A 22890-nucleotide genomic window follows, 5' to 3' on the forward strand; every position below is an offset into this window, starting at 1 on the left:
TTTCCTATTGATGAACTTGTGGACTGTTACCTATTTGAGGCTCTGATGAATGAAGCTCCATGAATTTTCTTGTATGTCTTTTGTGGACATGTTTTAATTTTGCTTAGGGAAACTCCTAGGAGTCAAATTCCTAGGTCTTACAATAGATGAATATTTAACATTATAAGAAACTGCTTTCCAAAGTAGCTGTACTACTTCATGCTTCCACCAGCAATGTATGAGAATTTCAATTGTTCCATGAGCTCACCAACATTTAGGGTTCTCAGTCTCTTTTAACTTGGTCATTATAGTAAATGTATAGCAATATCCTATTATATCTTTTTTTTCCAAAAAAAAAGGGGGGGTTTGCAAGTCAAATATTGAGGAGCCAGAAAAGCAAAACAAACAAAAAAACCCACAAAACAAAAAAAACACACACAAGTTTTTATTGAGATGTTTAAGTTTTTATTGAGATTTATGTATTAAAAAATTCAGTCATTTAAATTATACAAAATGGCCTATATTCACAAGATTGTGCATCCATCTCCACAATCAATTTTAGCTCATTTTCTCTCATTACCTCAAAAAGAAACCCTGCATTCCTCAGTCATCACCACCCCCCAACATTCTCCATTCTCCCTCCAAGCCCTGGGCAGCTACTAACTACTTTCTAACTCTGTAAGTTTGCAATTCTGGACATTTCATATAAATGGAATTGGACAATGCATGTTCCTTTGTGACTGATTTCTTTTACTTAGCAATATATATATGTATATTCAAGATTCTTGATGGATGTGTTACTTAGTTCAATGTAAGCATTTCACATTGTATATTGAAGCAGTATGAACCCTATAAATGCATCAATGTACAGAGTTATGATTTAATAAAAAATAATTTAAAAAAAGATTCTTTTACACTGTAGTCAAAGAATTTACCACGTTTTATTATCCATTAGTCAATTGATAGACATTTGGGTTGTTTCTACTTTTTGGCTATTATGAATACTGCTGCTATGAATATTCATTAACAATTTTCTTGTGTGGACGTATATTTTCATTTCTCTCTGTCTCTCTTTTCTTTTAGAGACAGAGCCTCACTCTGTCGCCCTCAGTATAGTGCTGTAGCATCACAGCTCACAGCAACCTCCAACTCCTGGGGTGGCATCACAGCTCACAGCAACCTCCAACTCCTGGGCTTAGGCAATTCTCTTGCTTCAGCCTCCTAAGTAGCTGAGACTACAGGCACCCATCACAATGCCCAGTTTATTTTCATTTCTCTTGAGAATATATCTAGGAGTGGAATTGGTGGACATGAAAAATATTTATACAGGCAAAATTCAAGGGAAGGAAATGATGGAGAATGTTTAGAAATCAGCAAAACTATAGGGTTTTAAAAAAGTTTTATATTTAATTGACAAATATTCAGTTTGACAAAGGTATACATTACACTAAATACAAAGTTGAAATTAAGATTGGAACAGGTCATTCAAAGTAAAATCATGAAAAAAACATAAAATCATGAAGTATTTTAAATACCAAAATTAAGGAGTCTGGATGGACACAAAATAATAATAATAATAGCAACTGAAACTTGTTCATACTGTATTAATGACCTTAATACAGTATTTAATATTGTGACAATCTTGCCAAACAAATATTATTATCCATATTTTACAGATGAGGAAATTGAAGTTCATAGGATAAAGTGAATTGCCTAAGGTTAGCTGTTAACCTCGGTAATTTTAGAACAAGGACTTCAGCCTAATACTTCTTTTTTTTTCCCCTACATTATATTGCTTTATATTTTTGAGATAACATGAATATATAAACATGTCCTATGTATGAACATCATTATAGCATGAACATTTTCCCATGTTGTTGGAAATGCTTTTTTTTTAAATTCAGTCTCCATGGAGACTGTCAAAAATTGCCAGTGCTGACTATATACCAAGTCATCATGGTGAGGTATTGGGAAAATTAGCAACACTCGCACCTCGCACCTGTGATAAACCTCATTTGCTCTGATACTGCCACTGCACAAAGTGAAATTCTTCTTAAGTGAGATTATGAAAATTTGAGAAAGGAAATAGCAGAAGACATCAACAAATGTTAGAACTTACCATGCTCAGGCCTGGGAAGGATCAACATCGTTAAAATGTCCATACCACCCAAAGCACTCTATAGATTTAATGCAATCCCCATCAAAGCACCAATGTTATACTTTAAAGATCTTGAAAAAGTAGTACTTTGATTCATATGGAACCAGAAAAAACCCTGAATAGCAAATACAGTTCTTAGAAATTAAAAAAAAAAAATCTGGAGGCATCCGTTGCCAGACTTCAGGTTATATTACAAGGCAATAGTGATCAGAACAGCATGGTACTGGCACAAATATAGAGACACAGATCTATGAAATAGGATAGAGAATCTAGAGATGAACCCAGCCATATATCATCATTTAATCTTTGATAAGCCTACCAAAAACATGCAAAGGGGGAAAGAATCCTTATTTAACAAATGGTGCTGGGAGAACTGGTTATCCACATGCAGGAAACTGAAACTGGACCCACACTTCTCACCATTGACAAAAATTGATTCTCATTGGATAAAAGATTTAAATTTAAGATACAAAACAATAAAAATTCTAGAAGAGAGTGTGGGGAAAACACTTGAAGATATTGGCCTGGGAAAAAACTTTATGAGAAAGATCCACCTAGCCATTGCAGCAACACCAAGAATAAATAACTGGGAATTGATCAAGCTAAAAAGGTTTTGCACAACTAGGAGTACCACAAACAGAGCAAACACACAGCCCTCAGAATGGGAGAAGATTTTTGCATGTTATGAATTTGACAAAGGCCTGATAACTAAAATCTATAGAGAACTCAAATTTAACAATAAGAAAAGTGCAAACAATCCTCTCTACAAGTGAGCAAGAGATCTGAACGGAAACTTCCCCAAGGATGACAGATGAATGGCCAACAAACACATGAAAAAATGCTCATTGTCTTTAATCATCAGAGAAATGCAAATCAAAACCATTCTAAAGTATCACCTAACCCTAGCAAGATTAGCCCACATCACAAAGTCCCAAAACACCAGATGCTGGGGATATGGAGAGAAGGGAACACTTCTACACTGCTGGTGGGATTGCAAACTAATACAGCCCTTTTGGAGAGAAGTATGGAGAAACCTCAACAATCTAAATGTAGATCTTCCATTTGACCCTGCAATCCCATTATTGGGTATCTACCCAGAAGAACAAAAAACATTTTGCCACAAAGACATTTGCGTTAGAATGTTTATTGCAGCTCAATACATAATTGCCAAGTCGTGCAAGCAACCTTTGTGCCCATCAACTCATGAATGGATCAACAAACTGTGGTATATGTATACCACGGAATAATATGCAGCCATTAAAAATGATAGAGACTGGGCGGTACCTGTGGCTCAGTGGGTAGGGCGCTGGCCCCATATACCAAGGGTGGTGAGTTCAACCCCAGCCCCGGCCAAACTGCAACAAAAAAATAGCTGGGCGTTGTGGCAGGCACCTGTGGTCTCAGCTACTCGGAGGCTGAGGCAAAAGAATCGCCTAAACCCAGGAGTTGGAAGTTGCTGTGAGCTGTGATGCCATCGCACTCTACTGAGGGTGATAAAGTGAGACTATGTCTCTAAAAAAAAAAAAATGATAGAGACTTTACATCTTTTATTTATTTATTTATTTTTTGTAGTTTTTGGCCAGGGCTGGGCTTAAACCCACCACCTCCGGCATATGGGGCCGGCGCCCTACTCCTTTGAGCCACAGGCGCTGCCCGAGACTTTACATCTTTTACATTTACCTGGATGGAGCTGAAATACATTGTTCTGGCTCAGAGCCCGTAGCTCAGTGGTTAGGATGCCGGCCACATATGCCAAGGCTGGCAGTCTGAACCTGGCCTGGGCTTGCCAAACAACAATGACAACTACAACAACCACCCAGCCAGGGTGGGCACCTGTAGTCTCAGCTACTTAGGAAGCTGAGGCAAGAGAAACACTTAAGCCCAAGAGTTTGAGGTTGCTGTGAGCTGGGACACCACAGCACTCTACCGAGGATGACATAGTGAAACTCTGTCTCAAAAAAAAAAAAAAGAAAGAAAGAAATACATTCTTCTTAGTAAAGTATTGCAAGAATGGAAAAATAAATATCCAACATACTCTATACTAATACGAAATCAATACATAAACATTACATGTTCCTAAGAACAATAAAACACTATTATAGTCCAGTTTGGGGATAGAGGGAAGCTGGAATGGGGAGAGGAAGGCAGGACCTCAGCTAATGTGCACATTGTGAGGATGTATAAAATGCCCCCTGGGTGAGGGGCTCTTCTACAAATGGAACTTTACCTGAAGTGAGAACAAGGTAACCTAAATTCTGTACCCTCATATTAATTTGAATAAAGTTAAAAAAAAAGAAATTCGGGCGGCGCCAGTGGCTCAGTCGGTAGGGCGCCGGCCCCACATGCCGAGGGTGGCGGGTTCAAACCCGGCCCCGGCCAAACTGCAACCAAAAAATAGCCAGGCGTTGTGGCAGGCGCCTGTGGTCCCAGCTGCTCGGGAGGCTGAGGCAGGAGAATCGCTTAAACCCAGGAGTTGGAGGTTGCTGTGAGCTGTGTGAGGCCACGGCACTCTGCCGAGGGCCATAAAGTGAGACTCTGTCTCTACAAAAAAAAAAAAAAAAAAGAAATTCTTCTTAAATAATATTTTTATTTAAGTTGCTGCAATATATATATGATAGCAGCGATATGTATGAGGTAGCTGTATCATAGAATACAGGGCTTGTGATATTATGTTTTATAATGTTGTTTTTTAATATTATAAATAATGCTGTAATAAATGTTTGTAAACCAATTTATCCTCTTACCAGCAGTTTAAGGATGCTTTTCTTATCTCATATGCCACATATTGAATATTCTCAAGTTTTTGGTAGTGACAATTACATATGATTATTTTTCTTTAATAATCAGTAAAGTTCAACATTTTTCATGTGTTTGCTTGCCATCTATATATTTTTTGCCCCTTTTATCATTTTGAGTTTTAGTTATGTTTATATATAAAGGCTGTTAATTTTTGCTGTGATAATTTTGGAATAATTTATTGTTCCTTTTGCTGCCCCAGAGCCTCCTGGCCAGGAAACAAACTTCAACTGAAAGTTAATATGTTGGTTTGACAACTGTCAATTGAGAGCCATGGAAACAAACTCCCAATAAGATAAATAGAATGAAAATATTCTCAGATCAGCTCAACACCTATAGCTCCCACGGCTAAGGCGCCAGCCACATGCACTGCATCTGGTGGGTTTGAATCCAGCCCCGGCCGCCAAACAACAATGACAATTACAAGTGGAAGGTAGTGGGCGTTGTGGCGGGCGCCTGTAGTCTCAGCTGATTGGGAGGCTGAGGCAAGAGAATCGCTTAAGCCCAGGAGTTTGAGGTTACTGTGAGCTGTGACACCAGGGCACTCTACCTAGAGCGACAGCTTAAGACTCTGTCTCAAAAAAAAAAAAAAAAAAAAAAATATATATATATATATAATGTGTGTATAATTTGAGATAATTAATTTGAGGTTGTTTTTTTCTCAGCAGAAGCACCTCTAAATTTTCATGCTAATAAAGGAGAGTGGAGAGGTAGCTAAAATAGACATGAACATTGTATCATTCAAGTCTAAATTATGTTCTTTTCAGGTTCATATAAAAACAGTGACAATTTCCCAAGGTTGTGGCTGAGGGATAATTAGAATTCTAGCACCCTGCTGCAGTGAGATGCTCCTCCGGGTCCACAGTGTCACCTGCCCATCTGCCATGTAGGGTAGGGGACCTCAGGATTTCCAGGCTCAGGATACCAGGACACCTAGAGAAATGAAGGTAAACCAGAGAACTTTTTTCCAACATAGAATTTGCACTTCTGGACCTGTCCTAAATATGAACAATTTTCTGCCTGTAAGTTCCAGACCCAGGAATATTTGAGAAGGACTGAATAAATAGGGAAATCATTTTTTGTGATTTCCTTGACACCTTTTTAACTTAAGATGGCTAAGAGGAACTGTTTTTTTTCTTGCTCTCCTAAGTTAAAGAATCAAAGTGAAATTAAAAACTGTCATGGTACTTTGTGCCCCTTTCATATAAGGAAGTTTATAGCTCCATTCTCCATCCTCTAAGCATATATGGTGCTTTCCTCTTATATGTTATAATACCTACCAGCTAAGTCAATATAAATTCTTTCTTTTTTTTTTTTTTTTTTGAGGCAGAGTTTCATTTCATCGCCCTTGGTAGAATGCCATGGCATCACAGCTCACAGCAACCTCCAACTCCTGGGCTTAGGTGATTCTGTTGCCTCAGCCTCCCGAGTAACTGAGACTACAGGTGCCGGCTACAATGCCTGGCTATTTTTTTGTTGTTGTTGCAGTTTGGCCGGGGCCGGGTTCAAATCTGCCACCCTCAGTATATGGGGCTGGCACCCTACCCACTGAGCCACAGGCACCGTCCTATACATTCTATTGTATACATAGATCCATAGATCATATACTTACTTAGAATTTCTAACTTGTCACTAACCTAATACATCTTGATATCAAGATTGCACTTTCCCACATTTCTACTAGGCAGCCTTGTTTTATGGGCAGTAGTGAGCTACTGAGAGTATTAAAGTAGCATGTGACATAATTATAGTCATGGGATATGTGCAAGATGAACCAATCACCATTCTCTTGTAGTTATCAACAGTGAGATGGGCTCTGACCATTTCTCTCCAAAATTCTCTCTCCCTAATCCAGACTTACTCTGCACTCCTGAAGCTCTCCCCATAGTGCAGCATTCTCTACAGAAATACAGTATTTCAGTTCTACATTTTTGTCTTAATAGGGCTCCCTTTTCTTTGGCAGAACATGAATGATATGGCAGCTGGCCTAAGTCTTAAACCGCAGTGACATCTACCAGGGTATAAGTAGGAGGGCAGTTGCCAGGGAACCCTGAGTTTTTGGATGGTTCCATAATGAAGTCCAGGGTCTGGAGGAAATAGTTAAACATACCTAGATAGTTAAAAAGGTAGAAAGCTGGTCTCGAGGTAGAGCCATCTTTAGTTGCAATTAAGGGTACCTTCCAAAAGAAATCTTGAATCTTATTCCTTGAAGAGTACAATAGACTGAATATGTCTTGGCAGCGCCTGTGGCTCAAAGGAGTAGGGCGCTGGCCCCATATGCTGGAGGTGGCAGGTTCAAACCCAGCCCCAGCCAAAAACTGCAAAAAAAAAAAATTATGTCTTCCACAAAAATTCATGTGTTAAAATCTAATCCCAATGTGATGGAATTTAGAGGAAAGGCTTTTCAGAAGGGATTAGGTCATGAGGACTCACCAAGAGAGTCCAGAGACACACCAGAGAGATCCCTCACTTTTACGTCCCAGTGAAGACAGTGAAAACATGGCCCCCTTTGAACTAAGAAACGGCCCTTCACCAGATACCAAGTGGCCGGTGCTCTGATCTAGGACTTCCTCATCTCCAAAACTGTGAGAAATAACTTTTTGTTGTAAAAGCCACCCAATCTATGGTAGTTTGTTACAGCAGCCAAATGAACTATGACAAAGAGTAAACCCTGCAGTTGATAAACTAAGGAGACATTGCAGAGCCAATGAAGAGGACTGGCACGTGTACAGGCTTCTGTTCCATGCACCAATCACTTCTGAACCATGTCTAGATGAGCTGTCCATATCTGAAAACATCTGGTCTCATTCAGAACTTTCACAACGGACAGGGTGCTGGGACAGGAATAGAGGCACTTGGTCACTGGCCAGGGAGGGCCAAGGCAGGGAGCAGCTTAGCCCTCCTCTCAGGCAATCCTACATGCCTCTTTCTGAGAAGCCCCTCGGGTGCAACACTCCTTTCTTTTCTCCTCAGTGGAAAGATCCTGGGGCAGTATTTGGGGAGACACAGGCGTGGAAGGAGACCGGGTGAATACATAGCTTGCCTGGTTCTGAGCTCTTCCGGTGATTCTCTCTCGGGCTCAGAAAAGATGAGGGATTGAGAGGCAGGTTAGGGAGGTCAGAGCATCTTAATGACTAAAGCAGTATGGGTCTGAAAAGGAATTAAGAACGTAGACTGTAGTTACACTTCTGGGCAGTCCTAGCTCCACACTAACCGACTGCTGTGACGATGGGTAAGTTATTTCATCTCTCCATATCTCACTTTCCTCATCTCTAAAAGGGAATATTGGAGTATTCCATAATGTCACAGTGAGAATGAAGGGATTCTTGTAAATTGGCTTGCAGTAACCATCGATTAGCCACCAGCCATCCTACTCCACATACCTTCTTTTCGCCTACTGCAGGGTGAAAGCACAAGTCTGTGCTTCCAGCCCTTTTCCATGAAAAATTCCAGAATTACAACCTGACATTCTAAAGAATCTCCAAAACGTCCCGCACGCGTTCTAGAGGCGTGAGCACAGGGATGGGACAGCCCACCCGGCGGCCGGTGCGCGAGCGCAGGCACACACGTACGTGTCTGTGGGCGTGTGTCTGCAGATCCGGCCAGAGTTCAGCGCGGGCTGGGGGCAGCGTCGCGTCGCTGGGGGGCGGGGCAGAGCCATTGTTCGCTCGCGGACCGAGTCCCTCTGGGCCGGTGGGGCAGGGTGGGGAGGGCTTCCCCGGCCCCCAGCGCCCGAGCGCCCCACCGCGGGGGTGGCCACGTCTGCCCTCCCGCGCGCCTGGGGAACCCGAGGACGGGATGCAGTTGTGAGTAGGGGGCGGCACCGTGGCTGCCCCACTGTTTCCTGTGAAACTTCCCCAGTGCCCATTCCCCGTGTGCCCGGAGCCATCCTGGGCTTGGAGCCACCCCCAGTCCCCGAGCGGGTCCGCTCCCTCCGGCAGACGGAGAGCTCCCGAGAGCCGGCGAGGCCGCGGGGTGCCGGGCAGAAGCCCAGCGGCCGATGGAAGAGAAGCCGAGAAGGAGAAAGGGAGGGGAGGGAAAGCGAGGAGCTCGCGGCAGAGGGAACAGCAGATTGCGCCGAGCCAATGGCAACGGCAGGACGAGGTGGCACCAAATTCCCTTCGGCCAATGACGCGCCAGAGTTTACAGAAGCCTCATTAGCATTTCCCCAGCGGCAGGGGCAGGCCGGCGGCGGCGTGGTGTTGGTGTCCGCAGCATCCCGGCGCCCGGGCTCTGGTCGCTGCACGCCTGGGATTTCTGTCTCCTCCCCTCTTCCGCCCTCACCTCCGCGAGGGGCTGCCTCGACCAGTCAACTGTGCACTTTGCCCCTTGTTGGCAGCGGATAAAAGGTGTCTGGGGAAATACGGAACACGGTCACCCACTGCCAACTCTAGCCTTTAAATCCCCAGCTCCGGGAGATCCACGCACAGCAGGTCGGGCCCGAACACCCAGCACCGTTCCCGGCGGAGAGCCGCGGATCGCTGCTCACTAGCGGGCTCCGGAGCAGAAGTCCACCCCCTGTCCCTGCTGTCCCAAACTCCGCTCGGCAGCCTCAGTCCCGGGAAAGTGACCCCGGCATCCGAGAGCCAAGATGCCGGCCCACTTGCTGCAGGAGGAGGTGAGCTTCCCGGCGGTGGGTTCGCCCGCGCGGTTTAGGCTTCTAGGGGACTGGTCCGTAGCTGGAGAGAGTTGAGAGCTTCGGTAAGGACTTGGTCATCTTTTTCGAGTTCTACTGCCTTGAATTGGTTTGGAATGTGGATCGCGGTTGGGGGACTTGATTCCCCAACTTTCGTTCCTTAAGCTTTACAGCAAAGAGCAATCTGGCGGTGCCTGTACCTTTACAAATGTGTGCGGGTTTTCCTTTGTGTTTGCAGGGTTGCAAGTGTTTTACCTCTCTTTCTCACTGCCCCTTCCCCTTAGGTTTTGCCCCCACTCCCAGGCTACCTGCGCAGTTTCTGGGGACTTTTCCCCTTTCCATCTCGGGGTACACGCCACCCGCAGTGAATCAGAGCATTGGAGCAGAGTCAGTGCCTGTACTGTCCGCCCCTCCCCGGCTTAATTAGAGAGTGAAGTGGCTCCTGCTGCCTCCATGTGTCTCCTCTCCTGACTCGCCACTTCCTCCCCCTCCCAGATCTCTAGCTCCTACACCACCACCACCACCATCACAACGCCTCCCTCCGGGGTCCTGCACAACGGAGGGAGCAAGTTGGAGAAGACGCCCCTCTACTTGGAAGAAGACATCCGCCCCGAAATAAAAGATGATATACATGACCCAACCTACCAGGATGAGGAGGGTCCAAAACCCAAGCTTCAATATGTCTGGAGAAACATCATCCTTATGGGTCTCTTACACCTGGGGGCCCTGTATGGGATCATATTGGCTCCTTCCTGCAAGTTGTACACCTGGCTCTGGGGTAAGCAGACTCCTTGTCCTCCCCACTCAGTACCCCAGGTTTCTCTCTGCTCTCTTAATAAGGTAGGAGGTAGGCTCTTACATGGAGCAACACCCTCCTCCCCCAGCCATTTCTCTTCGGCAGCCTGAGAGGCTGACAGAGCAGGGCGTTGAGGCCCTGGGATGCAGGAGTGTTAGTTCTGGGTTTTGGAGAGGGAGCCCTGAGACCATGTGCTATGTGGGCTTTGATGTAGATCTGTGCCTGAGAGTCAGCTTTCCCTGAAGGAGCATTTCTGTTTGAGTCATTTGCTGTCCCAGCCCTGCCAGCCACAAGAAGAATCAAGGCATGGGAACATGGTACTAGACTTTAGGCTTTATAGGGTATGTGCTGAGCCCTTGTGAGATAGGGCAAGGGGCAACTGCTCAGGAAGACAGTTAACTGAAAAGGGAGGAACAGAGGTGATTATCCACAAAGCTACTTTGACCTGATCTCTTGGCCAACCCAGGCTCCTTTGCTGCAGAGGAAGATGAAGAAGGCTCCCTTCTAACCCAGGTTGCACAGGGGTGTTACTCTGTTACTCCATGGAGGTCTCCAGGGTATTGCATGTGCTAGTCAACAAAATGTTCTTAGAATGGCATAAGGTTGAAGAAATGTTTCATGTTCCATCCCCATCCAGCCTGCTTCAGCCCCTCTCTCCTGATGCTGTGAAGTGTCAAGGACCCGGCACTTTCTAACACTAGCCCTCACTGGCCCCTAACCATCCCTGCTTTCTAGAAAAGAGAGCTCTGAGTGGGACTGGCCTTGAGGCTGCTGTAATGAGGGAGAGAGTCCCAATAGTCCCTGACCTCCCCTGAGCTCAGCTCTTTCAGGGATCCGACTGTGTGGGCTGATAGCAGGGCCCTGCCCCCCAGATACACACATGCGCTCTGCAGGCATTTTCACCTCTGCCTGTGTGGGGAAGGGATAGCAGGGAGCTCTGAGGATCCAGAGGTCCCACATTACTCCTCTCTGAGGAGTGGTAAGCCAGGACTGTCTCCAGAAAACAACTTGAGGATTTCCAGAGCAGTCCCAGCATGGAGTACACTGTTAAGAGAATAGTTATGTAGAGGCGCTGGTAAGCCAAGTTCCTCTGGCCCTCTTAAGTCTTCTTAAGGTGGTGAGATCTGGTCCCTTGAGCTTTGTCTTGGAAAAATCATTCAGGTGCCACAGTGAAATGCAACTGGGAAGAGCCCTTTCCCAGGGTACCAAGTGCCAACTGGGGCAACAGCTTTACTTTTTTAGTGTTAGGAAGGTAGGATTCCTTAGGTTCTGTGTCATAGGTGTGGCAGAGGCAGATAGTGAGAGCAGGCCAGTGTGGGAAGTCAGTTCATTTGCAGACCAGGAAGGGCTCTTATATTTGTGAAGAGAGGGGACATCTATTCTCAACATCCTCTGGAAGCCCAGTAGAACTTCATTTGCAGCATGAGAAATCAGGAGCAGGGGTGGGATTCTCCAGGGCTCCTTTGCACCCCATTCTCCTCAAGGCAGGGAGTCTTCATGAGCTGTTTTGTCCCCTGAAAGCCCTTTCCAGTGACAGCATTCCCTGTGGGTCTCCTTATAGTCAGAGTTTGACCAGACCAGGGTTTGGTCACCCTAATGGTGTCTGTCAATGCTACCTTTTGGTGCCCTGCCTATGGGTGTGTGCTATTCTCTAGAACAGAGAAACATGGCACACAGAAACTGGATGGTGACTTATTTTACTCCTATCCCTGGGCCCTTTGGTGGATGGCTTAGCTGATGGAATGACCAGCTTGATAGAGGGATGTCAGAACTCCTCTGTCCTGGGGAACAAGGAGGATGGAGGGAAGGAAGATCAGAGGTCTGAACTTGGGCATCTTCTCTTGCTACCTTCAGAGTTTAGGAGATTGACTTTACCTTTTCTTGTTTTAATCCCTATGGACAGTGTTCAATTGGCAACTGGATGTGATTTCAGCACTTCATTTGACTCTGAGCAATTTTAAGAGCCTTATTGTACAGCCTCTCAGGCAGTCTCTTAGGGTGGGGCTGAAGAGATATCTCTGGCAACACTGGGACAAAGGGCAAAACTCTTCAAGTCTCTTTCTTAGGGCCATAGCTAAGAGATGTTGCTTAACCATCAATTTGGATAATCCTTTACCTGGGGAACAGAGTGAGAATGAATCTCCAGTTGACTTAAGCCCTTCTAGTGGACAGACTTGGAGGTGTTTATGGAAAAGGCACCAGAATGACTGGTTTCTTTCCCCAATTTCTTTGTTATATGGGATCTTAAATGCTTTCTGAGTCAACTTACCCCAGGATATTCTTGTGGCATGAAACAGACCGAGAAGCTCCCTTGGTTCTCAGCTGAGTACTTCTGCATTCATGCCCAAAGCTATTTTTCCTCCTCCTTGGTGATTGGAGGGCTGTGGCTCAATGGTATTTTTCCAGGTAAGTTGCAAGTCAGATACTGTAACTGGGGAGATATCTATCAATCACCCCTTGGGCTGAGGCCTGAAGGTTACCTAAGGCTTTTATCCCTATTCTGAGGCATGTGAATAGAAGTTCCCTTGGGACAGACTCTAGCTGTCCAGAAGGTCCTGTAGGAGGAACAGGAGAGGGTGGAGGAGGTGAGCTGGGAGAAAGGAGGAGGCTGTTTAGGAAACTGCTGTCTATGGCTGCAAAAGAACACAGGACAATTTGTTACAATGTGTGGTGTCTCCAACTGCAACTAAGTTCTATGGCCACTGAGGACCCATTGTTTCTAGCTGTTTCCCTAGGAATGAAATACTGTTAACAGTTTCTACCAAGGCCTCAGCCTTTGCCTGGTAGAGCTACCAAACAGAAAAGGAGATGGGTACGCCCAGCAACATGCTTCCCAGTTAGAGATTATATCTAGTACCCCTGAGCCCGCAGGCCTCCAGGAATGGGAGGCAGGAAAATGTTGGGGTGCTCCACTGAGAGGTTTGAGCATATCTCACTGTTTAGAATTAGCATTGCCTAGTGAGAGTCTGGGCTGACAGGAATGTGGCAAAGGAGACACAGGAACTGTGCATGTATGTTGGGGAGGTGGAGGATATAGCTGGAATGTGAACTGCTTGTTTCAAACTGTGGCTCCATTTCTTACTAGCCACATGATCTAGCCAAGATAAATACTTAACTTCTCTAAGCATCTAATTCTTTAACTGCAAAGTGAGGCTATTATTACCATGTACCCCATTCAAAGTACCTAGTGAATTCGAGAATATTAAAATTGTTAGTACAGCTTAAGACATTGTGCAAATATGACTTAAGTGCAGGGCTGGTTTTCCCTTGATGTGGCTGTACTGCCAGCTAAAATATTGAAATGCTTTGTATCTGTTAATAAAGAGCTCTAATTCTGAGTCCCTGGTTTAGGTACCCTAAGCTCTGGGAGAGTAGTTTGTAGCTCTTAAAACTTTAGAGAAGATTAACTGAAGGTCAAAGATGACAGGACCTGGGAAAATGCCCCTGCAGCCTGAGAATTATAAGTAGATGGTAAGATCCCTGTTCTGTCTCCTGCCTTTCTGACTCCTTAGTTCATGGGTGTCCTTATCTTATCTCAATTCCTAGGTTGAGAGGCTGGAAAGTAATGGTATTTTTCAAGTGGTAAAAATCTAAGAGACCAAGGTATCCCTAGAGTTCAGGGTAAAGCAGATGCTCACCCAAAATCTAAAGAAGACACAACTGCTGGCGTCAGGAGACTATCCTTGACATGCTTCCCTGGGTGGAACTCACACTGGTTGGTGATGTCCCCACTGTCTTCTCCCGGCAGGGTTGTTCTACTATTTTGCCAGTGCTCTCGGTATAACAGCAGGAGCTCATCGCCTGTGGAGCCACCGAACTTACAAAGCCCGGCTGCCCCTGCGGTTCTTCCTGATTGTTGCCAACACGATGGCATTCCAGGTAAGAGGCTTTGCTTGGCTCATTTTTCTCTACCCTATGGATGATCCAGGGGCAGAAAGGAGGGGATCAGAACCCGGAGAGGAGCCACACCTGCACGGCCACTGCACTTTGCTCTCTCCTGTGGTCGCCTCAAGTGCAGGCTGAGTTCTTAAGTCCATATAGCACAGGAGACTTCTGAGTACTGGAAAAGGCAAATAGGGGCTTAATCAGAAATACTCTTGATGTGCCAGATACATTCGATTTTAAGGTCCCTATGTTGTCATCACGTGGTCTGGTTGCTGTCCTTCATCATAAGGAGCAATGGCACATAAGCCAGAGACTGACCCTGGTTTCCTGGGTAGACTTTGGACAATAAATTCACTGTTTAAGGTGAATGTCTTACAACCTCACCATAATGGGATTGAAGTTGATGTTTCACAGACTTGTGAACTCTGTTGTTTTCAGATAAGAACAAACACTTTTATAGTACTATGTGCCTGGCCTTGTACTAAGCACTTAACAAAGATTAACTCAGTAAATCTTCACAAAAGTTTTAGGAGATTGGTACTCTTGTGATTCCCATTTACAGACCAGGAAACCACGTCACTGGGAAGTTAGATAGACCAACCCAACATTGGGTCCTGTCTGGGGCTACCATACGGGCAAAATCAAGTACTAAGGTTTGCTGAGGTTAAAAAAAAGTGTGTGGTGGAGACAGAATGAAGGGAATTGGGGAAAGGGGCTTTCATAGCTGTTGCTGTAGCAAGGCAAAGAGCAGCAGGGGTGTGAGGCTTAGCTCAGAGCAAGAGTAGAAAGGAGAACAAATTAGTCATTTTAGGCCATATCTCAGGTACTTATTATATTTGCATAATCTCTGCCATTGGCAACTTATACCTTGAAGGCTCCTATCTGAGCTCTGTGTGGTTTACCTGCATTCCACTCACCACATGACAAGAAGCAGTAGTCCTGTTCATGCAGTCCTGAGATCTTAAGTTGCTCTTAAACTTTAATGGAAAGTTGGGAGAAGAGGGGGAAGCAACTCCTTTGGAACCCAGATTCCTGGGTATTTTGTGAGGTTGGGCTGAAAGCTATGGACTCGTAAAGGCATCTATTCTTTGGAAATCTCCTAAGGGGGTGTCTCTCCTGCATTCCTCTTCTCTGTCCCTCCAGAATGATGTTTATGAATGGGCCCGAGATCACCGTGCCCACCACAAGTTTTCAGAAACAGATGCTGATCCTCATAATTCCCGACGTGGCTTTTTCTTCTCTCATGTGGGTTGGCTGCTTGTGCGCAAACACCCAGCCGTCAAAAAGAAGGGTGGTATGCTAGATCTGTCTGACCTAAAAGCTGAGAAATTGGTGATGTTCCAGAGGAGGTGAGTAAAGCAATGACAAAGTTGGAGATACGGTTCTGCCATCTAGCGTCTGGGTGCTCCACTTTTTCTCTTAAGACTTATAAAATATAAGCTGAAAAATTTATTGGGTTTGCATGTTTAAAATCATAATTTAAAACCCCAGTTTTTAAGATCCCACCAGATGACAGGGCGCCCGTAACTGGGTGGTTATGGCACCAGCCACATACAACGGGGTTGATGGGTTCAAGCCTGGCCTGGGCCTACTAAACAATGACAACTACAATAAAAAAAGAAAAAGAAAAGAAAATAGCTGAGCATTGTGGTGGGCGCCTGTAGTCCCAGCTACTTGGGAGGCTGAGGCAAGAGAATCGCTTGAGCCCAAGAGTTAGAGGTTGCAGTGAGCTGTGACGTCACGGCACTCTACTCAGGGCATAGTGAGACTCTATCTCTAAAAAAAATAATAATAATAAGATCCCACTGGCCCACAGACATAGTGCTGTGTTTCTTTCTCTCTGACCTACCTTAATTAAGCCAATTAAATTTAACAAACGTTTATTGATCTAGGACAGTCATGGATACAAAGATGAATGTAGCCTAGCTCTTATCTTCCAGGAGTTTGTAGCCTATTAGGGGCGGGGGATTGAGCTTGTAAGCCAAGTACCCAAATAACCCTGATTGAAGGCAGAATATTTTTTGGATCATAAGAGGTGCAAGGGGGAGAGAGATGGCTCAGTGGGAAGTGTTGAGTGTTTATGGAGAAAGTGGCACTAGAATTCACTAATGGATAAGAGATTTTCACAAGTACATGTGGGAGGGGCGGTGCAAACAGAAAGAACAGAATGAGCTAACGCATAAAGCACGGTTCAGCAAGAATCTTGATGTCTAGGGTGGGGGAGGAAGTAAGAATGGAAAGAGAGACTGATGACATTTTTGTAGAGTCCGTAAAGCAGGCTTAGGATTTTATTCAATAGACAATAGGAAACTATTTAGTTTTTGAGCAGCAACGTGGTGGCAAAGACTGGTATGCTTTGAAAAGGCCATCCAGGTGAAAGGAATCATTAAGCCAAATAAATGAGAAGGGACATGGGTTAGGAGGTAGTGAGGATCCATGCACTCCAGGGAAGAAGTTGCTAGGAATGGAAAGGAACAGGATGCGGGGAAGGAGGGTAGGTTATGAGAAAGTCAAGACTTCACTGCTTCGGGGAAGGAAGGAATCGCTCCCCTTGGAATGTTGATGGTCTGGTCTGCATTGAGAATGAAGATTGAGAAAGGGCCTCTAGAGAGACAGAGACCTACAGGTCATCAAGGACACTCAGTGTGTCTCCCTGAGGGAGAAGAGGAGTAAAGAATTAGAGAGTGGCTGGCAAGAAATGGAGGCATAACCCTAAACACAGACTCTGTGAGTGCTGGTGAGAGAGAGAGAGGAGCCCATGGCAGAATGGAGAAGCCGTCTAGGATGGAGAACTGTTTATTCATTGGTAATTTGGACCTCACCTATTTTAACAACATGGCATTATGCTCCAGTAAAAAGAGTGACGGCCTCAGAGGCAGGAGGCAAGCATTTGGTCCTTGCCGTGCTGGGTGCCCAGTGGTGTGATTCTAGAAAGCCATTTAACTCCTCCTCATTGCCTCACCTAAAATGGGAGGTAATAACACATCATCAAAAGCTTTCCCACCCCATTCCCTCTCGCTGTTTTCTGCCATACTATCCTCACAGCAGAGGATAGAGACTGCTGACCCAGGGAATGCAGATCTGGTAGGCAGAAGAGACCTCTAACTCCGTGTCTGGCCTCTCCATGCAGGTACTACAAGCCCGCTGTTTTGTTTATGTGCTTCATCATGCCCACGGTAGTGCCTTGGTATTTCTGGGGTGAAACGTTTATGCACAGCCTGTTTGTTACCACGTTCCTGCGTTATGCTGTGGTGCTCAATGCCACCTGGCTGGTGAACAGTGCTGCCCACCTCTACGGATACCGCCCTTATGACAAGAACATTAACCCCCGAGAAAATATCCTGGTTTCCCTGGGAGCTGTGGGTAAGTTGGAGGTCTGTGGTCTGCTGACTAGGATATTAGGCTAGGAGCCAGAAAAACCAGATTAACCTGTTTTTATGACCACTTTGTATCTCAGTTTTTCTGCTATAAAACTAGGGGGCAATATATTGGAAAACCTTTATGTGAGAGTCAGGCACCAAGTTGTATGGAAAAAAATAACACAGCTTTTGATTCCAGCTTCCAAAACAATCTCCAAAGGCTATGTATGATGAACCCCTAAATTTTCCTTTTGCCTTAGCACCTGGGTTGTACTGCTATCTTGCTTGGGCTGGAGGATGCATGGTGGAACAATAGGGCCATCTGAGTGGCCGCTAATCTAGTGTTTTATAGTTAAGTGTGCCACAAAAAATCTAGATAAAATGACTATAATTTAGTTCAGTAAACTTAAGTATGCCACCTTAATTGTATCTCCCCACTGTATTCAGATACACCATTCTCTTAAATGTGTGTCACGCTTTACCATTTGGGGATGTCACCATGAAGGGCACTAGAGCAGCTGGTGCTGGTGGCTCTTTGTCATTACCTACCACCTTGTCTCCTCTTGTCCTTTATTTTTCTCTCTTCTCCTTGTGTTCTGTGCTAGAAAGACCCCTTCCTCCAACATGGTTTAGGGAATCACCCTAAAAACAGTTAGGTTGGTCACAAGTTCCTGCTCAATGACTTAATGTTGACTATTCCTGAATTTCTTTCTCTCTATAATTGCAGTTCCAACTGCCAGAGGCCCAGACAACAGTGTTCTATCACCTTTCTGCATTTTCTTTTCTGTCTCTCTTTCCAACTGAATATAGACTTTGACCATGGCTTTGAATTAGTTTATTTAAGCAGAGCCTGTGGCGTCTTCTGTGCACCAGTGTTCTGTGCTACTGGTCATCCCCTAATACAGTGTTTTTCAACCTTTTTTGTCTCACGGCACACTTGATCCTATAGTTAAGCTTCCACGGCACACTTACATTATGTTGATCGAAAAAAAAAAAAAAGAGTAAAAAAAATAGAATATATTTACTGTGGTTTGAACATCTTTCAAAAATAATTTAATTAATGATCCTTAGAATGTTTTTGCTGCACACCTAAGATCTTCTCATAGCATAGTTGAAACTCATTGCCGTAACATCTAGGCAGCCACACTATTCCACATGTTTATTTATACACCTCATTAACTATCATCACTCTTTTTTCTTCTTAAAATTTTCCTTTATAAGGCCAGGTGCGGGGGCTCCTGCCTGAAATCCTAAGGCTCTGGGAGGCTGACGAGGGAGGATCACTTGAGCTCAGGAGCTTAAGACCAGCCTGAGCAACAGCAAGAGCCCACCTCTACTAAGAATAGAACAATTAATAGCCAATCCAAAGGAGAGATCACAATGAGCTATAAATAGATATGAAGTAAAAAAGAAAAAATATATGAGGTTCTTGGTACCCTCAATGAATCCCCAACAATAAAAAAACAAAAAAAAAAATGTGTAGAAAAATTAGCTGAGCATGGTGATGGGTGCCCATAGTCCCAGCTTCTCAGCAGGCTGAGAGAAGAGGACCGCCTCTTTTGGAAGTCTGAGTTTGCTGTGAGCTAGGCTGATACCGTGGCTCTCTAGCCCGGGTAACAGAGTGAGATTGTCTCAAAAAACAAAATCTTCCTTTTCTCAACCTTGACCATCTTTATGGAAAGCCTTGTCCCCCCCATCCCTTTTTGACTTTTGTGCATCTCCCTGCTCCTTCCAGGCTCCGTCTACCATTGTGCATGTTCTTCCTTTGACCCACTATTGAAAGAAATCACGTGCACTGTTGTAAATCTGAGATTTTCACAGAAATGGAGTTTTCTGGCACAAGATGTGTCCTATATTACAGGTGGATCTGTAGTGGGCTTCCCCAGCTCAAGCCTCTTCACATCTGTTGAAAAGGGCTGCCAGTACCTGACTTTCCCAGTCCCGGTTGTCCTTCACTCCTCTGTGCCTGCTGCCTTCCTCCCTTATCACCTCACCCTTGTTCTCCTCCAGCTGTTTCCTGACACTATCGGTTTGCTTCTTGAATTACCTCCCCCCTGGTCACAAGCTCATCTTCTGTCTGCCAAAGCTCACCTTCTCCCTTGAGCCTTTTTTGAGCTGTCCCTTGACAGCCTCTAGTTGCAAAGTATTATCCTCTTCCCACCCATTGACACTCCTCTTTTTATTTTCTTCATGTCTGTGTGTGTCTGATTCCATTTTAAATCTGATAGATATAGGCTTGACTAGTGCTGACACAGAGCCTGGCTGCAAAACCATTTGTGGAAATTAGTGGTCCTCCATCGGTGCCTTTTGCCTTGGCATTACCCCACCTTCCTACTCAGTCACACTGAGGATAATGAAGTGTCACAGAGTGGGACATACCTTGAAGTGCCCTGCTTGGTGTCATTTGCTCTGTAGGACTTCTTTCACTTGCTTGTTATTAATATCATTACTGCCCTGTCCAGGGTTATTTTTATCTACAAAGGGCCCAATGAGCTCTTTTATTAGTTATTCTTTACTCTTGCCTGATTTGGGTGACTGTTATTTTTCGGTGTTGTTCAGAAAGAAGAGTGCAGCCAAGAGCTGACAAACTACCTGTAGAGTGTCCAAAGCTTTACACATTACAGAAATTGTCTTGAATCCAGAATTTCTTTGTTTTCTTCTATCAAGCAAAGTGAAACGCTCCTCCCCAGAGTCCTCAGAATCTTGGAGGTTAGAGGCAACATCTCAGCATTTTGATTCTTTTCCTTCAGAGAGCTTTTATCAGCACCACCACCACACCAGGGTCAAAGCTCTAAGAATTAGAAGTCAGAGCAGCCCGCTCCCAACTGCAGCAGCCGAGGACATTCCAGCCCCTGGGCTGGGCCTCTTTCCTTCTGACTTTCGCCTGCTGCGCCCATTCTGTAGGAACCTCTCACCCCTAGAAGTAGCATGTTTCACATTCTGGACTCTCCCCTCCCTCCCCAAACACAAGCACATATACACAGAGCCTTGAGAATATTTAGGGAAACTCTGGAACTTTCCACTGTAAAACCCCTTCCCTGCAGTGGCAGCTTCCCTCTAGTCATTTTATCCTCTGAGAGAAGCCATCACTTGTCCTCCTACAAGGCTCCCAGACAGCCATGGGTGACTAGGATCTCTCCAGCCATTTTTTTTTTTTTTTTGTGGTTTTTGGCTGGGGCTTGGTTTGAACCCACCACCTCCGGCATATGGGACCGGCGCCCTACTCCTTGAGCCACAGGCACCGCCCTTCTCCAGCCATTTTTAAGATGCCTCTGAGGGGATTTATTTGATTCAGAGTAAAAGAGCCTGGATTCGTCCATACGTTCAACAACATCAAGTTTCTCCTAGGTTTGAGGTGCCCTGCTAGGTAACCAGCTGGGCAGATTAGGAAGATGGCAGTCGCTGCTGCTCCGTAACTCTCTCCTTGCTTTTGTTCCAGGTGAGGGCTTCCACAACTACCACCACACCTTTCCCTATGACTACTCAGCTAGCGAATACCGTTGGCACATCAACTTCACCACATTCTTCATCGATTTCATGGCTCTCCTTGGCCAGGCCTATGACCGGAAGAAAGTATCCAAGGCCGCCATCTTGGCCAGGATTAAAAGAACTGGAGATGGAAGCTACAAGAGTGGCTGAGTTTGGGTCTCTCAGGTTCCTTTTCCAAAAGCCAGCTGGGCAGAGGTTTCATGTGTGTTTATTAACTACTGAATAATGCTACCAGGATGCTAAAGATGATGATGTTAACCCATTCCAGTACAGTATTCTTTTAAATGCAAAAGTGTTGAAAGCCAACAACTCTGCCTTTATGATGCTAAGCTGATATTCTTATTTCTTCTCTTCTCTTCTCTCTCCTCTAGTCCCCTTGTCTCTTTTGCTTTGTTCCTATCACCTTCCTTTCTCTTCTCCCTCATTGCCTCCCAGGCAAGCAGCTTGATCAGTCACTGGTCAGTGTCCAGCTTCAAAAGCTTAGATAAATTTTCTGCAGTCTAAAACTAACAGTCTCTGCCTCAGATGATTCTCTTTCCTTGAGCTGTTGTGAGCTTCAAGGTCGGTAGCTCAAGTTAGAAACACAACAAAATCTTCTGGGCAGTTCCCTGTTCATTATCTTCAGCCCAGGCTTTTGCTAGATGGAATGGAAAAATAACTTCATTTGGCACAAGGCTTCTATAGCAGGTGAATTGTCGAGGGAAAGAGTTAGCATGCACAGTATGATTGATAAGGAAGGATGGGGTCGCGGTGGGAAAACAAGGCAAGAGGACGCTCTTGCCATGGTTAGACAAGCGGTCGTCCACCTAGCAAGGCCTTCAAGCCCTGCCACACAGCATGCTTCCTTTCTCTCCAGACTGAGCAGGGAATGGCTGTGGAGCGTGGCAATGCTAAAACACAGGACAAATCTCAATGTTGGAACGCGTATAGTATAGGCTGCGGATAAAGACAAAGCATTTAGTTAGTTTCTCTGCTAGGAAGGATTTTTGTTTTCTGTAATCACAAGGAGATTTCTTGGTTGATATATCAGGAAGTCTTAAGGTTGGGTATTTCCAGAATTGGTGAATACAGCAGCTTATAAAATTTGAGGACTCCATGAGCTGCTCAACACAATTGGCGCATCCTTCTGCTCCACCATCTTTAGGCTATGAGTTGCTGACCTCGTGTTAATAAGAGATCGTGGCATTTCCAAACATCCAAAAGAGAAAGTATTTTCAGAGATGGAGTTGGGACAAACCTAAATATATATATACATGTATACTTTGCTTAGAACATCCAAATATTTCATCTAAGAATATATCCCTCTGAAAGAGGGATGTTTGAAGCAACTCTGAAGGAGAAGAGGAATTAGCTGGGTTGTCTATTCCGCCCAACCCCCTCCCACCTCTCATCCCTATGCTGGACAAGAGATGGAGAGGTTGAGGGACAGGGTCTATAGGCAGTTCCTAAGAGGTAACTTTACAAAGGAGGGGCTCTGAGAACACATTGCCAGGGGATCCAGAAAGTTACTGAGTAAGTTATTGGGAGTGCTAAAATAAGCTAGATGTTACGTTCATTTGCAAGTTTCAATTTCTCCTTGGAATGGGTGAGAACTAGAGGGCTTCTCCCCATGATTTCATGCCCTTTCACTCATCCCTTCCTCTGTTAACATCTCACCTAAAGGATAGGGCTGCTTGGGGGCAAGGTTAGGAATCACTTCACTACCCTGATTCTTGATGCCTGGCTCTATCCCATCTGTCCTTTTTCTCCTACCAATTCTCCTCAGACATTTTCCTCTTTCTCTGGACAGACA

General features: G+C 44.9%; 2 protein-coding genes and 1 non-coding gene across 3 annotated transcripts; 2 read left to right on the forward strand and 1 right to left on the reverse strand.

Moving 5' to 3' along the window:
* Window positions 1-1883: 1883 nt before the first annotated feature.
* LOC128582653 (U4 spliceosomal RNA) lies at window positions 1884-2023 on the reverse strand. The gene has a single exon (XR_008379100.1). It is a non-coding gene; the product is annotated as a U4 spliceosomal RNA (small nuclear RNA).
* A 5331-nt stretch (window positions 2024-7354) lies between these two features.
* On the forward strand, window positions 7355-9279 carry LOC128581116 (uncharacterized). Its single transcript, XM_053583509.1, has 3 exons — window positions 7355-7483; window positions 8440-8678; window positions 8709-9279. The coding sequence occupies exons 1-3, from the start codon at window positions 7355-7357 to the stop codon at window positions 9277-9279; spliced, it is 939 nt and encodes a 312-aa protein (XP_053439484.1).
* Window positions 9140-21994, forward strand: SCD (stearoyl-CoA desaturase). Its single transcript, XM_053582944.1, has 6 exons — window positions 9140-9551; window positions 10065-10347; window positions 14114-14244; window positions 15394-15599; window positions 17381-17613; window positions 21049-21994. The coding sequence occupies exons 1-6, from the start codon at window positions 9525-9527 to the stop codon at window positions 21246-21248; spliced, it is 1080 nt and encodes a 359-aa protein (XP_053438919.1). The 5' UTR covers window positions 9140-9524; the 3' UTR covers window positions 21249-21994.
* Window positions 21995-22890: the final 896 nt, after the last annotated feature.

Source organism: Nycticebus coucang, chromosome 3 (assembly GCF_027406575.1).
Source record: "Nycticebus coucang isolate mNycCou1 chromosome 3, mNycCou1.pri, whole genome shotgun sequence".
Taxonomy (NCBI): Eukaryota; Metazoa; Chordata; class Mammalia; order Primates; family Lorisidae; genus Nycticebus; species Nycticebus coucang.